We start from the raw sequence: 18,012 nt of genomic DNA on the forward strand, positions 1-18,012 counted from the left end.
ACATTAACATGATCTTACAACTACTTACATCCATGCTTGGAGGCAGTGGCTCCTCTTGGCTTGATGGTGAACAGTTTCTGAAGTTACGCAACCAGAAAGAAAAGGAGGTTTGTGAGTGACAATACAGCCATGTTAACACATCGTAGGCAAAGCAAATAATACAAACTCATCAACAGAGGGTGGGACTGAGGAGATTGGAGTAAGATCCAGTATCCAAAATTTTATCCCAAATTTAAACAAAATTTGAGTGGAAATTCATTACCGCCCATTTTGAGGCGTTAATCCAGGCGGAGCGGTAAGTATAGCGCCTCGAAAAGGTTTACATTAGAACATAAGAACAGAACATAAGAATTAGGAACAGGAGGAGGCCATCTAGCCCCTCGAGGCTGCTCCACCATTCAACAAGATCATGGCTGATCTGGCCGTGGACTCAGCTCCACTTACCCGCCCGCTCCCCGTAACCCTTAATTCCCTTATTGGTTAAAAATCTATCTATCTGTGATTTGAACACATTCAATGAACTAGCCTCAACTGCTTCCTTGGGCAGAGAATTCCACAGATTCACAACCTTTGGGAGAAGAAATTCCTTCTCAACTCGGTTTTAAATTGGCTCCCCCGTATTTTGAGGCTGTGCCCCGACCAGTGGAAATAACCTCTCCACCTCTATCTTGTCTATCCCTTTCATTATTTTAAATGTTTCTATAAGATCACCCCTCATCCTTCTGAACTCCAACGAGTAAAGACCCAGTTTATTCAATCTATCATCATAAGGTAACCCCCTCATCTCCGGAATCAGCCTAGTAAATCGTCTCTGTACCCCTTCCAAAGCCAGTATATCCTTCCTTAAGTAAGGTGACCAAAATTGCACGCAGAACTCCAGGTGTGGCCTTACCAATACCCTATACGGTTGCAGCAGGACCTCCCTGCTTTTGTACTCCATCCCTCTCGCAATGAAGGCCAACATTCCATTCGCCTTCCTGATTACCTGCTGCACCTGCAAACTAACTTTTTTTTAGGATTCATGCACAAGGACCACCCCGACCAGTCCTACACGGTCCCGGGCCGGACAATCCACGATAACATCCATCTGGTCCGGGACCTCATCCATTGTTCCCAGGAGGCTGGTCTGTCGGTCGCCTTCCTATCCCTCGACCAAGAGAAGGCGTTCGACAGGATGGATCACGACTATCTGCTCGGAACTCTGCGCGCTTTCGGGTTCGGGACGCATTTCGTCGCCCGGATCCGACTTTTGTACGCCGCCGCGGAGTGTCTGATTAAGGTTAACGGGTCCTTGACGGCGCCCCTTCGCTTTAGGAGAGGGGTGCGCCAGAGATGCCCCATGTCCGGCCAGTTATACGCCGTTTGCGTGGAGCCTTTCCTGCGCCTCTTGCGGACGAGGTTGACGGGACTGGCTCTGCAAGGGCCGGGCGTGGAGGTCGTCCTCTCGGCTTACGCCGATGACGTGATCCTCGCGGTAGAGGATCCCGCTGACCTGCGGAGGATGCGTGAGTGCCAGGAGATTTACTCGGCCGCGTCCTCCGCCAGGATCAACTGGGAGAAATGTTCCGGACTCCTGGTGGGTCAGTGGCGGGTGGACTCCCTGCCGGAGGAGCTCAGGCCTTTTGCCTGGAGCACGACCCATCTCCTCTATCTGGGAGTCTACCTTAGCCCCGACGAGGGAGCCTGGCCGGCGAACTGGCAGGAGCTGGAGGCCAAGGTCGCCGCTCACCTAGGGCGCTGGACAGGACTGCTCCGAGTGCTGTCCTACAGGGGTCGAGCGCTAGTCATAAACCAGCTGGTGGCCGCAATGCTGTGGTACCGGCTGGTCACTTTGACCCCTCCCCCTGCGTTTGTCGCCAAGATACAGAAGAAGCTGGTGGACTTCTTCTGGAACAACAGGAAGCACTGGGTCTCTGCTGCGGTCTTGAGTCTCCCGCTTGAGGAGGGCGGTCAGTCGTTGGTGTGCGTCAGCGCCCAGCTCGCGACTTTCCGTCTTCAGACCCTGCAGAGATACCTTTACGTCGAGCCCCCTCCTAGGTGGTGTGCTCTGGCGAGGTATTTCTTCCGCCAGCAGCGCGACCTCAATTATGACACGCAGCTCCTGTTTGTGAACTTGGGGGGTGCCAGGACCGCCCTCCAGGAGCTGCCTGTCTTTTACAGGGAACTCATCAGGGTCTGGAACAAAGTCTCCACCAAGCGCAGCTCTCCGCCGGCTGGAGTGGCGGCCGTCCTGCAGGAACCGCTGCTCGGGAATCCGTACCTCCACGGCCGAGGTTTTATGTGGCGGTCGGAAGAGAGGGCTGTGGCTGGTGAGGTGACCAGTGTCAGGAACCTGCTCGATGGAGGAGGAGCGGGCTGGATGGCGCCAGACACGCTGGCGCGGCGCCTAAATTCTGCCAACGTCCGCCACGCGGCCGATGCCATCGAATCGCTAAAAACAGCTCTGGGCCCTGACTCCGTTAGGTGCATCGAGGAGGCTCAAGCACGTGGGGAGATCCCGTCCGAACTGACCCCCGTCCGGACGGAATTCCTCATCGGCGCCAAACCCCGGAACCTCCCTCGGGGGCCGGCGCCTCACAACTTGAGCCGCCTCGGGGAAATCCCCTCCGTGCCTTTCAGTTCCGCGCGGAGGGGTTTCCTGTACGGGCTGCTCCGGCACACCCTCAACTTTGCCATCCTCGCCGGCCGTCCGGACACGCCATGGCGTACCATCTTGCCGTCCGGAGGAGGCGGGGGTCCCCGATGGAGGGCACTCTACGCAGGGGTCCTCCCACTATTCATCGGGGACTTGGCCTGGAGGGTGGTGCACGGAGCAGTGCCTTGCAACAAATTTTTAAGTCGGTTCACGGACTCCCAGGCCGCCTGCAATTTCTGCGGTCTGGAGAAGTCCGTGTTCCATGTTTTTATGCAATGCACAAGGTTGCAGCCCCTGTTTTATTATTTGAAGGGGCTGCTCCTGAAATTCTGGCTGCACTTCAGTCCCACTCTCCTGATCTTTGGGCACCCTGTGCGGAGGGGAGCGGGTAGGTCCGAAGGCCTCCTCGTAGGACTGCTCCTGGGCACGGCCAAGGGTGCCATCAGCCGGTCCAGGCAGCGGGCGGTCGAGGGGGTCGTTCAACCTGACTGCCTGCCTCTCTTCCGCTCTTACATCCGGTCCAGGGTGTCCTTGGAGATGGAGCACGCGGTGTCCACCGGTACGCTCGCGGCCTTCCGCGAGAGGTGGGCACCGGAGGGACTGGAGTGCATCATCACGCCCGGCAACCAAATTTTAATTTGATTTTACGTTTTAAAGTTTAATTTGTTTTAATTGCCGGTGTTTTTAGTGTCCCCTTCCCTTTTATAGGGGGCACCGGAAAAATTGTGATTTTAGTGCCCCAAAAAAAAAAACACAAAAAACACCAAAAAAAGGAAAAAAGGGCCTTGTAAATGTCTGGTGTGTCACCCAGGTCGGGTGGCACAGTTTAATGTTTATGTTTTGCAGGTAGACTCTAAAAGAGTTTCATGCACAAGGACTCACAGGTTCCTCTGCACCTCAGCATGTTGTAATTTCTCCCCATTCAAATAATATTCCCTTTTACTGTTTTTTTTTCCCCCAAGGTGGATGACCTCACACTTTCCGACATTGTATTCCATCTGCCATTCGCTTAACCTATCTAAATCTCTTTGCAGCCTCTCTGTGTCCTCTACACAACACTCTTTCCCACTAATCTTTGTGTCATCTGCAAATGTTGTTACACTACACTCTGTCCCCTCTTCCAGGTTATCTATGTATATTGTAAACAGTTGTGGTCCCAGCACCGATCCCTATGGCACACCACCAACCACCGAGTTCCAACCCGAAAAGGACCCATTTATCCCGACTCTCTGCTTTCTGTTCGCCAGCCAATTCTCTATCCATGCTAATACATTTCCTCTGACTCCGCGTACCTCTATCTTCTGCAGTAACCTTTTGTGTGGCACCTTATCAAATGCCTTTTGGAAATCTAAATACACCACATCCATCGGTACATCTCTATCCACCATGGTCGTTATATCCTCAAAGAATTCCAGTAAATTAGTTAAACATGATTTCCCCTTCATGAATCCATGTTGCATCTGCTTGATTGCACTATTCAAAAACCGTTAGTGGGAGTTGTGTACAGACCTCCAAACAGTAGTAGTGATGTTGGGGAGGGCATCAAACAGGAAATTAGGGGTGCATGCAATAAAGGTGCAGCAGTTATAATGGGTGACTTTAATATGCACATAGATTGGCTAGCCAAACTGGAAGCAATACGGTGGAAGAGGATTTCCTGGAGTGCATAAGGGATGGTTTTCTAGACCAATATGTCGAGGAACCAACTAGGGGGGAGGCCATCTTAGACTGGGTGTTGTGTAATGAGAGAGGATTAATTAGCAATCTCATTGTGCGAGGCCCCTTGGGGAAGAGAGTGACCATAATATGGTGGAATTCTGCATTAGGATGGAGAATGAAACAGTTAATTCAGAGACCATGGTCCAGAACTTAAAGAAGGGTAACTTTGAAGGTATGAGGCGTGAATTGGCTAGGATAGATTGGCGAATGATACTTAAGGGGTTGACTGTGGATGGGCAATGGCAGACATTTAGAGACCGCATGGATGAATTACAACAATTGTACATTCCTGTCTGGCGTAAAAATAAAAAAGGGAACGTGGGTCAACCGTGGCTATCAAGGGAAATCAGGGATAGTATTAAAGCCAAGGAAGTGGCATACAAATTGGCCAGAAATAGCAGCGAAGCCAGGGACTGGGAGAAATTTATAACTCAGCAGAGGAGGACAAAGGGTTTGATTAGGGCAGGGAAAATGGAGTACAAGAAGAAGCTTGCAGGGAACATTAAGGCGGATTGCAAAAGTTTCTATAGGTATGTAAAGAGAAAAAGGTTAGTAAAGACAAACGTAGGTCCCCTGCAGTCAGAATCAGGGGAAGTCATAACGGGGAACAAAGAAATGGCAGATCAATTGAACAAGTACTTTGGTTCGGTATTCACTAAGGAGGACACAAACAACCTTCCGGATATAAAAGGGGTCAGAGGCTCTAGTAAGGAGGAGGAACTGAGGGAAATCTTTATTAGTCGGGAAATTGTGTTGGGGAAATTGATGTGATTGAAGGCCGATAAATCCCCAGGGCCTGATGGACTGCATCCCAGAGTACTTAAGGAAGTGGCCTTGGAAATAGTGGAGGCATTGACAGTCATTTTCCAACATTCCATTGACTCTGGATCAGTTCCTATCGAGTGGAGGGTAGCCAATGTAACCCCACTTTTTAAAAAAGGAGAAAGAGAGAAAACAGGGAATTATAGACCGGTCAGCCTGACCTCAGTAGTGGGTAAAATGATGGAATCAATTATTAAGGATGTCATAGCAGCGCATTTGGAAAATGGTGACATGATAGGTCCAAGTCAGCATGGATTTGTGAAAGGGAAATCATGCTTGACAAATCTTCTGGAATTTTTTGAGGATGTTTCCAGTAAAGTGGACAAAGGAGAACCAGTTGATGTGGTATACAAAGTTAAAGCACATGGGATTGGGGGTAGTGTGCTGACGTGGATTGAGAACTGGTTGTCAGACAGGAAGCAAAGAGTAGGAGTAAATGGGTACTTTTCAGAATGGTAGGCAGTGACTAGTGGGGTACCGCAAGGTTCTGTGCTGGGGCCCCAGCTGATTACATTGTACATTAATGATTTGGACGAGGGGATTAAATGTAGTATCTCCAAATTTGCGGATGACACTAAGTTGGGTGGCAGTGTGAGCTGTGAGGAGGATGCTATGAGGCTGCAGACCGACTTGGATAGGTTAGGTGAGTGGGAAAATGCATGGCAGATGAAGTATAATGTGGATAAATGTGAGGTTATCCACTTTGGTGGTAAAAACAGAGAGACAGACTATTATCTGAAAGGTGACAGATTAGGAAAAGGGGAGGTGCAACAAGACCTGGGTGTCATGGTACATCAGTCATTGAAGGTTGGCATGCAGGTACAGCAGGCGGTTAAGAAAGCAAATGGCATGTTGGCCTTCATAGCGAGGGGATTTGAGTACAGGGGTAGGGAGGTGTTGCTACAGTTGTACAGGGCCTTGGTGAGGCCACACCTGGAGTATTGTGTACAGTTTTCGTCTCCTAACTTGAGGAAGGACATTCTTGCTATTGAGGGAGTGCAGCGAAGATTCACCAGACTGATTCCCGGGATGGTGGGACTGACCTATCAAGAAAGACTGGATCAACTGGGCTTGTATTCACTGGAGTTCAGAAGAATGAGAGGGGACCTCATAGAAACGTTTAAAATTTGTCGGGTTTAGACAGGTTAGATGCAGGAAGAATGTTCCCAATGTTGGGGAAGTCCAGAACCAAGGGTCACAGTCTGAGGATAAGGGGTAAGCCATTTAGGACCGAGATGAGGAGAAACTTCTTCACCCAGAGAGTGGTGAACCTGTGGAATTCTCTACCACAGAAAGTCGTTGAGGCCAATTCACTAAATATATTCAAAAGGGAGTTAGATGAAGTCCTTACTACTCGGGGGATCAAGGGGTATGGCGAGAAAGCAGGAAGGGGGTACTGAAGTTTCATGTTCAGCCATGAACTCATTGAATGGCGGTGCAGGCTAGAAGGGCTGATTGGCCTGCTCCTGCACCTATTTTCTATGTTTCTATGTTTCCTATCTAGATGTCCCGCTATTTCTTCCTTAATGATAGTTTCAAGCATTTTCCCCACTACAGATGTTAAACTAACTGGTCTATTGTTACCTGCCTTTTGTCTGCCCCCTTTTTTAAACAGAGGCGTTACATTAGCTGCTTTCTATTCCGCTGGTACCTCCCCAGAGTCCAGAGAATTTTGGTAGATTATAACGAATGCATCTGCTATAACTTCCGCCATCTCTTTTAATATCCTGAGATGCATTTCATCCGGACCAGGGGACTTGTCTACCTTGAGTCCCATTAGCCTACCCAGCACTACCCCCTAGTGATAGTGATTATCTCAAGGCCCACCCTTCCCACATTCCTGTGACCAGCAATTTTTGGCATGTTTTTGTGTCTTCCACTGTGAAGACCGAAGCAAAATAATTGTTTAAGGTCTCAGCCATTTCCACATTTCCCATTATTAAATCCCCCTTCTCATCTTCTAAGGGACCAACATTTACTTTAGTCACTCTTTTCCGTTTTATATATCTGTAAAAGCTTTTACTATCTGTTTTTATGTTTTGCGCAAATTTACTTTCCTCATCTATCTTTCCTTTCTTTATTGCTTTCTTAGTCATTCTTTGCTGTCTTTTAAAATTTTCCCAATCTTCTAGTTTCCCACTAACCTTGGCCACCTTGTGTGCATTGGTTTTTAATTTGATACTCTCCTTTATTTCCTTGGTTATCTACAGCTGGTTATCCTTTCTCTTAACCGCCCTTCTTTTTCACTGGAATATATTTTTGTTGAGCACTATGAAAGAGCTCCTTAAAAGTCCTCCACTGTTCCTCAATTGTGCCACTGTTTAGTCTGTGTTTCTAGTCTCCTTTAGCCAACTCTGCCCTAATCCCACTGTAGTCCCCTTTGTTTAAGCATAGTACGCTCATTTGAGACACGACTTCCTCATCCTCAATCGGTATTATAAATTCAACCATACTGTGATCATTCATTCTGAGAGGATCTTTTACTAGGAGATCGTTTATTATTCCTGTCTCATTACACATGACCAGATCTAAGATAGCTTGCTCCCTTGTCGGTTCTGTAACATACTGTTCTAAGAAACAAACCCGTATGCATTCTATGAATTCCTCCTCAAGGCTACCCCGTGCGATTTGATTTGACCAATCAATATGTAGGTTAAAATCCCCCATGATTACTGCCGTTCCTTTTTCACATGCCTCCATTATTCCCTTGATTATTGCCCGCCCCACCGTGAAGTTATTATTTGGGGGCCTATAAACTGCACCCACCAGTGACTTTTTCCCCTTACTATCTCTAATCTCCACCCACAATGATTCAACATTTTGTTCATTAGAGCCAATATCGTCTCTCACAACTGCCCTGATATCATCCTTTATTAACAGAGCTACCCCACCTCCTTTCCCTTCTTGTCTATCTTTCCGAATTGTCAGATACCCCTGTATGTTTAATTCCCAGTCTTGGCCACCCTGCAACCACGTTTCTGTAATGGCCACCAAATCATACCCATTTGTAATGATTTGAGGGGTCAACTCATTTACTTTATTTCGAATGCTGCGTGCGTTTAGGTAGAGTGTTTTAATACTAGTTTTTAAACCATGATTTTTAGTTTTGACCCCTCCTGCAGCCCTTTTATATTCATACATATTGTCCCCTCCTATCACCTTGTGGTTTACACTTACCCCAGTGCTACTCTGCTCTGTTGCCTCCTGCCTTTTGCATTCTTTCTTGGGGTCCTGTTCATCTGAGCTCTCACCCATTCTAACTAGCTCAGAGCCCTCTCCTGGGTTCCGAATACTCCTTGCATTGAGGCACCGAGCTTTCATGCTTGCCTTTTTATTATACTTTGACCCTTTAGAATTTTGCTGTACTGTGGCCCTTTTTGCTTTTTGCCTTGGGTTTCTCTGCCCTCCACTTTTACTCATCTCCTTTCTGTCTTTTGCTTTTGTCTCCATTTTGTTTCCCTCTGTCTCCCTGCATTGGTTCCCATCCCCCTGCCATATTAGTTTAACTCCTCCCCAACAGCACTAGCAAACACTTCCCCTCGGACATTGGTTCCGGTCCTGCCCAGGTGCAGACCGTCCAGTTTGTACTAGTCCCACCTCTCCAGAACCGGTTCCAATGCCCCAGAATTTGAATCCCTCCCTGCTGCACCACTGCTCAAACCACGTATTTATCGGAGCTATCCTGCGATTCCTACTCTGACCAGCTCGTGGCACTGGTAGCAATCCAGAGATTACTACTTTTGAGGTCCTACCTTTTAATTTAGCTCCTAGCTCCTTAAATTCGTATCGTAGGACCTCATCCCTTTTTTTACCTATATCGTTGGTACCAATGTGCACCACGACAACTGGCTGTTCACCCTCCCTTTTGAGAATGTCCTGCACCCGCTCCGAGACATCCTTGACCCGCACCAGGGAGGCAACATACCACCCTGGAGTCTCGGTTGCGGCCGCAGAAACACCTATCTATTCCCCTTACCATTGAATCCCCTATCACTATCGCTCTCCCACTCTTTTTCCTGCCCTCCTGTGCAGCAGAGCCAGCCACGGTGCCATGAACTTGGCTGCTGCTGCCCTCCCCTGACAAGTCACCCCCCATCAACAGTACTCAAAGTGGTGTATCTGTTTTGCAGGGGGATGACCACAGGGGACCCCTGCACTACCTTCCTTGCACTGCTCTTCCATTCCCTATCTGGCTGTGGACCCTTCACCTGCACTAAGACCAACTCGCTACACGTGCTACTCACTTCATTCTCAGCATCGTGGATGCTCCAGAGTAAATCCACCCTCAGCTCCAATTCCGCAACGCGGACCGTCAGGAGCTGGAGGCGGATACACTTCCCGCACATGTAGTCGGCCGGGACACCGGAAGTGTCCGAGTTCCCACATGGTATAGGAGGAGCATAACACGTGACCGAGCTCTCCTGCCATGACTTATCCCTTAGATACACTTAAATTGGGCAACAACAATGCTAAAGTTTACTCACTGTTTTCGAAGAGAAAAAAGAAAAACTACTCACCAAATCACCAGCCGATCACTTACCCCCTTGGCTGTGACGTCACCTTTCTGTTTCTTTCTACTTCTTTTTTGCCTTCTCCCTGTAGCTGCACAGGCCTCTCGCCGACCCCGGACTCACGCCTCAGCGACGCACCTCCCGACTGCTGATCTCGCGCCCTTTCTGGGCCTCTCGCCGACCCCGGACTCACACCTCAGCGACGCACCTCCCAACTGCTGATCTCGCGGCCTTTATAGGCCTCTCGCTGACCCCGGACTCGCACCTCAGCGACGCACCTCCCGACTGCTGATCACGCGCCCTTTCTGGGCCTCTCGCCGATCCCGGACTCACACTTCAGCGACACACCTCCCGACTGCTGATCTCACGGCCTTTATAGGCCTCTCGCCGACCCCGGACTCGCACCTCAGCGACGCACCTCCCGACTGCTGATCTCACGGCCTTTATAGGCCTCTCGCCGACCCCGGACTCACACTTCAGCGACGCACCTCCCGACTGCTGATCTCGCGCCCTTTCTGGGCCTCTCGCCGACCCCGGACTCGCACCTCAGCGACGCACCTCCCGACTGCTGATCTCGCGCCCTTTCTGGGCCTCTCGCCGACCCCGGACTCACACCTCAGCGACGCACCTCCCAACTGCTGATCTCGCGGCCTTTATAGGCCTCTCGCCGACCCCGGACTCACACCTCAGCGACGCACCTCCCAACTGCTGATCTCGCGGCCTTTATAGGCCTCTCGCCGACCCCGGACTCGCACCTCAGCGACGCACCTCCCGACTGCTGATCTCGCGCCCTTTCTGGGCCTCTCGCCGACCCCGGACTCACGCCTCAGCGACGCACCTCCCGACTGCTGATCTCGCGGCCTTTATAGGCCTCTCGCCGACCCCGGACTCACACCTCAGCGACGCACCTCCCGACTGCTGATCTCGCGGCCTTTATAGGCCTCTCGCCGACCCCGGACTCGCACCTCAGCGACGCACCTCCCGACTGCTGATCTCGCGGCCTTTCTAGGCCTCTCGCCGACCCCGGACTCACGCCTCAGCGATGCCCGCCGAGAAATTTACTGGAATTGAGCCAAAAGCTGACAGGGGTGCTAAATCAGCCATTACACACTTGACCTTGGGGGGCGGGGGGGAGGGGGTGGTGGTGGTGCAGTGCACTAACAAAAATAGTCATGTTAGCCAACTCTGCCTTCATGCCTTTGTAGTCTCCTTTATTTAGGTTTAGGACACTGGTTTGAGATCCAACTTTCTCACCCACCAACTGAATTTGAAATTCAACCATGCTATGATCACTCTTTCCTAGAGGATCCTTTACTAGATGATCATTTATTAATCCCATCTCATTACACAGTACCAGATCTAAGATAGCTTGCTGCTTGGTTGGTTCTGCAACGTACTGATCAAGGAAACTATCACAATACACTCTATGAACTCCTCCTTAAGGTTACCCTGGCCAATTTGCTTTGCCCAATCAATATTAAGATTAAAAATCACCTATGATTATTGCTGTTTCTTTTTTACAAGCCTCCATCATTTCTTGATTTATACTCCATCCAACAGTGTAGCTACTGTTAGGGGGCATATAGACTATGCCCACCAGTGACTTTTTCCCCTTATTATTCCTTATCGCCATTCAAACTGATTCAACATCTTGATCTTCTGAGCCAATATAATTTCTCACTACTGTACTGATCTCATCCTTTATTAACAGAGCTACCCCATCTCCTTTTCCTTTCTGTCTGTTCTTCCGAATTGTCAAATACCCCTGAATATTTAGTTCCCAGTCCCGGTCACCTTGCAAGCACATCTCTGTAATGGCTATCAGATCATACCCATTTGTATCTATTTGTGCCATCAACTCATCTATTTTGTTACGAATGTTGCGTGCATTCAGATAAAGAGCTTTTAAATCTGTTTTTTTTTCCTGTTTTGACTCCATTTTCTGAATTTCCCAATTTAAAAATTCTCATCCTTGTTTCCAAATCCCTCCATAACCTCATTCCTACCTATCTCTGTAATCTCCTCCAGCCCCACAACCACACCCCCCACGATTGATAAATTTTTGTTAACCAATGTTATTAATGGATATGAGCCAAAGGTGGGTATATAGAGTTAGGTCACAGATCAGACATGATCTCATTGAATGGCAGAACAGGCTCAAGGGCTGAACGGCTTCTTCCTGTTCCTATGTTTCTATGTTCCTGACCACAGTTGAAAAGGCAAAGATTAAAATGTCTTGAGGGGCTCAAATAATGCCTAATTTATATTATAGTTTTCCTGCGACTTTATCCCTGTAGCTGCACACCTGCAGCAACTCATTCATTGGAGCCAGATTATTGAAATAAGGACATTGCTTGTTCAAACAAAAGAAGGACTGGCGTTAGATTCTGGCACTCCAAATCTATAATTGCTTATGGCCAAGGCAGTGACAAATGTGGATTTTGTAGAGAGTGCAGTACATACCCTTCACTGACACTGAAGCTGACAGGCAAGCTGTCGTAGCCTATGGAGGGACTACTAATGCATGGGGCATCAGGCCATGGCGAGCACTGCAAAGAAGAAGAAGGAGCATAGTTCAGTCAGCATCTCTCAACAAACGTTATCACATTAATATTCTTTCATTATAGTGTAAAAGTGACAGAAAACAAGACAGCTTTTCCTCTCATGGGCCACGCATAGAAAGTGATGATTAACTCTGAAACCGCTGCAATAGTTTTGGGGTACAAGAAAACATTATAAGATGTAAAACTTTAAGAAGAGTAGAGGAGCTGAGAAAATTAAGGGTTTGTGCAAATCTTTAAACTCGGAGGACAAGTTGACAAAGCTGCAAAACAAACAGATGCTAAGGGATCCTAGATTTTATAAATAGATTCAGAATAGAAAATCAAACAGGTAATGCTAAACCTGTAAACAAATATTGGTTAGGCTGAAGTTAAGAATAGCGTATAGTTTTGGGTGCTCTACTTTAGGAAGGATATTAAGGTCATGGAGAGGGTGCGGAAGAGATTGAAAGAGGTGAGAGGTTTTAGTTATGAGAAGAGAGAAACTGTGGCTCTTTTCAGTAAAAGAGAGAAGATTAAGAAGAGGTGCTGAAAATCATGAAGAGTTTTGATGAGGTAAATATTAAGAGTAAGGGGATAACTAAAGAAAGGGTAGGACATAGGCGGGAAACATCGGTAGTGATGAATACATTGCAACTATTTTCAGTTTTCACAAAAGAGAGGGGCGAAACAGACATTGCTATCAGGGAGGAAGAGTGTGAAATATTAGATGAAATAAACATAGCGAACGAGGAAGTATTAAGGGGTTTAGTAGCTTTGAAAGTGGATAAATCCCTAGACCCTGATGAAATGTATCCCAGGCTGCTAAGCGAAGCAAAAGAGGAAATAGCACTGGAGATGACCATTATTTTCTAATCATCTCTGGCTTCAGGCGCGGTGCCGGAGGACTGGAGGACTGCAAATGTGGTACTTTTGTTTAAGAAGGGAGAAAGGGATCGACTGAATAATTACAAGTTTGTCAGCCTAATCTCGGCGATGGGAAAATTATTGGAAAGAATTCTGAGGGACAGGATAAATTTTCATTTAGAAAGACATGGATTAATCAAGGATAGTCAGCACAGATTTGTTAAGGGAAGGTCGTGTCTAACAAACTTGATTGAATGTTTTGAGGAGGTAACAAGGAGGGCAGATGCATTTGATCTAGTGTATATGGATTTTAGCAAGGCTTTTGATAAGGTTCCACATGGCAGAATGGTCATGAAAGTAAAAGCTGGATCTGGACAAAGTGGCAAGTTGGATCCAAAATTGGCCCAGAGGCAGGAAGCAGAGGGTATGGTTGATGGGTGTTTCTGTGACTGGAAGGCTGTTCCCAGTGGGGTTCCGCAGGGCTCAGTACTAGGTCCCTTGCTTTTTGTGGTGTGCATCAATGATCTAGACTTGAATATGGGAGTATGATTAAGAAGTTTGCAGATGATACTAAATCGGCTGCGTGGTTGATAATGAAGAAGAAAGCTGTAGACTGCAGGAAGCTAATCAATAAACTGGTCAGGTGGGCAGAACAGTGGCAAATGGAAAAGTGTGAGGTAATGCATTTGGGGAGGGCTAACAAGGAAAGGGAATACACAGTAAATGGTAGGACACTGAGAAGTGTAGAGAAACAAAGGGACCTTGGAGTGCAGGTCCACAGATCCCTGAAGGTAGCAGGCCAGGTAGATAAGGTGGTTAAGAAGGCATACGGAATACTTGCCTTTATTAGCTGAGACATAGAATACAAGAGCAGGGGGGTTATGCTTGAACTGTATAAAACACTAGTTAGGCCACTGCGTGCAGTCCTGGTCACCACATTACAGGAAAGATTGCACTAAAGAGGGTACAGATCAGGTTAAGAGAATGTTGCCGGGAGAAGAGAATCTTAGCTATGAGGAAAGATTGGATAGGCTGGGTTTGTTTTCCTTGGCACAGAGGAGGATAAGGGGAGACCTTATTGAGGTGTATAAAATTATGAGGGGCCTAGATAGAGTGGATAGAAAGGACATATATTGCTCAGCAGAGGGGGCAAAAACCAGGGGGCATAGATTTAAAGTAATTGGTAGAAGGTTTAAAGGGGATTTGAGGGGAAATTTCTTCATGCAGAGGAATGTGGGGATCTGGAACTCGCTGCCTGAAAGGGTGGTAGAGGTAGAAACCCTCACCACATTTAAAAACTACTTGGCTGTGCACTTGAAGTGCCATAACCTGCAGGGTTACAGACCTAGAGCTGGAAAGTGGGATTAGGCTGGATAACCTCTTGTTGGCCGGCATGGACACGATGGGCCGAAATGGCCTCCTTCCATGCTGTAACATTCTATGATTCTATGATCACTAATGGTGACCATGGAACTACCGGATTGTAGTAAAAACTCATCTGGTTCATTAATGTTCTTTCGGGAAGGAAATCTGCTGCCCTCACCCAATCTGGCCTATATGTGACTCCAGACCCACAGCGACGTGATTGACTCTTAACTGCCCTCTGAAATGGCCCAGCAATCCACTCAGTTATACTTGAAGTGCCGTAACCTACAGGGCTACAGACCAAGAGCTTGAAAGAGGGTTAGGCTGGATAGCTCTTTGTTGGCCGGCACGAATACGATGGTCCGAAATGGCCTCCTTCCATGTTGTAACTTTCTACAATTCTATGATTCTAAAGGAGAAACTATTTATGTGGTCGGTAAGGCACTAACTAGAGGGTATAAATTTCAAAGCATCACCAAAAAAAATGGAGTGTTCAGGAGAAAAAAATATATTTTTTAATAGATATTGTTCTTGAAATGTGAAATGCCCTAGTGGAAACAGTAGTTGAAGCACAAATGATAGTAGCTTTCAAAAGAGCAGTGGATAAATATCTGAAAAAGAAAGTCTTAAAGGGTATGGGACTAAGTATATTTCTCTTTCAGACGGTACAGACATGATGGACCAAATGGCTACCTTCTGTGTAAAATTATACAACTCTAAAATGATCAAGTTTTAATTTTATTCTAAGATCACTAGCAATAAAGGAAGATTCGGACTCTCGAAATTTTATTTTAAAAGTTAAAATATTTGAATTTTAGAAAAAAGATAGACCATTTTTTCCAGATAATTTAAAATTAACGAATGTCTCGTTTTCAGTAACAGTCTAACAAAGCACCTGTTACATCTTAGGATAAAGAGAAGCTTCTGAAAGTATTTCAATGTAATCGTTCTCCCCCTCAGTTAATATAATACTTTTGACATTGAAACAAGATCAGATCATTAATTTGTGGAATGTTCGCAGGGATGAATGGATCCAGGAAGCAACCAGGTGGATTTCTGGAGAGAAAAGGATCAGAGGATACAAGAGACAGCAAGAGTGACACTAAATACTCATTGGGCCTGCACTCCGAAAAATTGTAATGTAAACTCCAACCGCAAGTACAGCAATATCTCCTTCTCAGGACACAGGATCCCATAAAATGCAATGATTCTTTATTTAAACTCGTATGCGTGAATGCAACAGTGATCAAAACAAGAGTTACATTTACACAGTTCCTTATGATGTCTCTCAAACATCCCATAGTACTTTACATGAATTACTTTGAATCGCTTATGTAGGCAAATGCAGTAACTGTTTTACACACAGCAATATCCGACAAATAATCATCATCATAGGCAGTCCCTCGGAATCGAGGAAGACTTGCTTCCACTCGAAAAATTAGTCCCTTAGGTGGCTGAACAGTCCAATACGAGAACCACAGTCCCTGTCACAGCTGGGACAGATGGTTGTTGAGGGAAAGGGGGGATAGGACGGGTTTGCCGCACGCTCTTTCCGCTACCTGGGCTTGTTTTCTGTATGCTCTCGGCGATGAGACTCAAGGTGCTCGGCCCTCCCGGATGCACTTCTTCCACTTAGGGCGGTCTATGGCCAAGAATTCCCAGGTGTCAGTGGGGATGTTGCACTTTATCAGGGAGGCTTTGAGGGTGTCCTTGTAACGTTTCCTCTGCCCACCTTTGGCTCGTTTGCCATGAAGGAGTTCAGAGTACAGTGCTTGCTTTGGGAGTCTCGTGTCTGGCATGTGAACAGTGTGGCCTGCCCAGCGGAGCTGATCAAGTGTGGTCAGTGCTTCAATGCTGGGGATGTTGGCCTGGTTGAGGACACCAACGTTGGTGCGTCAGTCCTTCCAGAGGATTTGCAAGATCTTGCGGAGACATCGTTGGTGGTATTTCTCCAGTGACTTGAGGTGTCTACTGTACATGGCCCATGTCTCTGAGCCATACAGGAGAGCGAGTATTACTACGGCCCTGTATACTATGAGCTTGGTGGCAGATTTGAGGAGTGAGATGAATGATCACTTCATTTTGTTTTGGTGGTATTAGGTTGAGAAACAGACATTGGTTTGGCCACAGGGTGCATTGTCTGCACTTCTACAATTAGTGCCATGGGATTTTCCCAACATCTACCTGAACAGTCAGATTAACATCTCATTTGAAGCTGACACCTGTGCAACACTCCCTCAGCACTCCATGAGAGCACAAGTCTAGATGATTGCAGGGTTTACCTGCTTCTGTGCTCGCCAGCCGCAATCTTTCTCCCATTGGCTATAGTTGTGTATCTGTAAAGCATGCACGCCCACGTTCCACCACCAGGGAGCGCATCCCCTGAAGTCCCAAGGGATCCCAGCACCCCTGGGGAGCACTGTATATAAGCCGGCCCCGAAGACCTGTTCCTCACTCTGGAATGTCTTAATAAAGACTGAGGTCACTGTTACTTTAACCTCCCTGTATGCAGTCTCATCTGTGTTAGGAACACAATAACTCGCGACAAGGATACGAATCCAACGCAAAGATGCAGCAAACTGTGGGCATACTGGAGAAGTTCTCGGAGGGTGAGGACTGGGAAGCCTATGTCGAACGGCTAGACAACGAGCTGGATGGAGAAGGAAGCACTACAAAAAGGAGAGCGGTCCTCCGCACAGTCTGCGGGGCACCAACCTACAGCCTCATGAAGAATCTTCTGGCTCCAGTGAAACCCACAGATAAATCGTATGAGGAGCTGTGTATACTGGTTCAGGAGCATTTAACCTGAGGGAGAGTGTGCTGATGGCGAGGTATCGGTTCTACATGTGCCAGCGATCTGAAGGTCAGGAAGTGGTGAGCTACGTCGCCGGGCTAAGGCAACTTGCAGGACAATGTGAGTTTGATGGCTACCTGGAGCAGATGCTCAGAGACTTTTTTATACTGGGCATTGACCACAAGACCATCCTACGAAAGCTTTTGACTGTAGAGATACCGACCCTTAGTAAAGCCATTGCGATAGCACAAGCGTTTATATCCACCAGTGATAACACCAAACAAATCTCTCAGCACACAAGTGCTAGCAATGTTCATAAATTAACTGGAACTGTGTTTGCGAGCAGAAATGTACAGGGCAGAAACCACGAGTCTGAACTGTCAGCAGGCCTCAGATGACCCAGATGACTCAGAGTCCCCAACAAAGGATGAATGCAAGGCAATTCACACCTTGTTGGCGTTGTAGAGGCTTCCATTCAGCCTATTCATGCCGCTTCAAAGGGTATGTTTGCAAGAGCTGTGGAACAATGGGGCACCTCCAACGAGCTTGCAAACAAGCTGCAAGCTCTGCAAGACCTGCTAACCACCACGTGGCAGAGGAAGATCGGTCCATGGTGGATCAAAGCAATTTCAAGTCTCAGAGAGAGGAGGCAATGCGGAAGTACATGAGGTGCACATATTTTCAACGAAATGTCCACCAATAATGCTAAATGTAAAACTGAATGGCTTACCCGTAGCCATGGAAGTAGACACTGGCACT

At 47.4% G+C, this 18,012-nt stretch overlaps 1 protein-coding gene across 1 annotated transcript in view; it reads right to left on the reverse strand.

Moving 5' to 3' along the window:
- The window catches only part of tfcp2l1 (transcription factor CP2-like 1), a 90,898-nt gene that overhangs the window by 44,572 nt on the left and 28,314 nt on the right, over positions 1–18,012 (reverse strand). The window contains exons 8-9 of the mRNA XM_070873553.1: positions 12,151–12,236; positions 29–77 (exon numbers count right to left, since the gene is read on the reverse strand). Of these exons, the coding sequence (XP_070729654.1) occupies positions 29–77; positions 12,151–12,236 (135 nt within the window). The remainder of the gene's footprint in view (positions 1–28; positions 78–12,150; positions 12,237–18,012) is intronic.

Source organism: Pristiophorus japonicus, chromosome 3 (genome assembly GCF_044704955.1).
Source record: "Pristiophorus japonicus isolate sPriJap1 chromosome 3, sPriJap1.hap1, whole genome shotgun sequence".
In the NCBI taxonomy this organism is placed as follows: Eukaryota; Metazoa; Chordata; class Chondrichthyes; family Pristiophoridae; genus Pristiophorus; species Pristiophorus japonicus.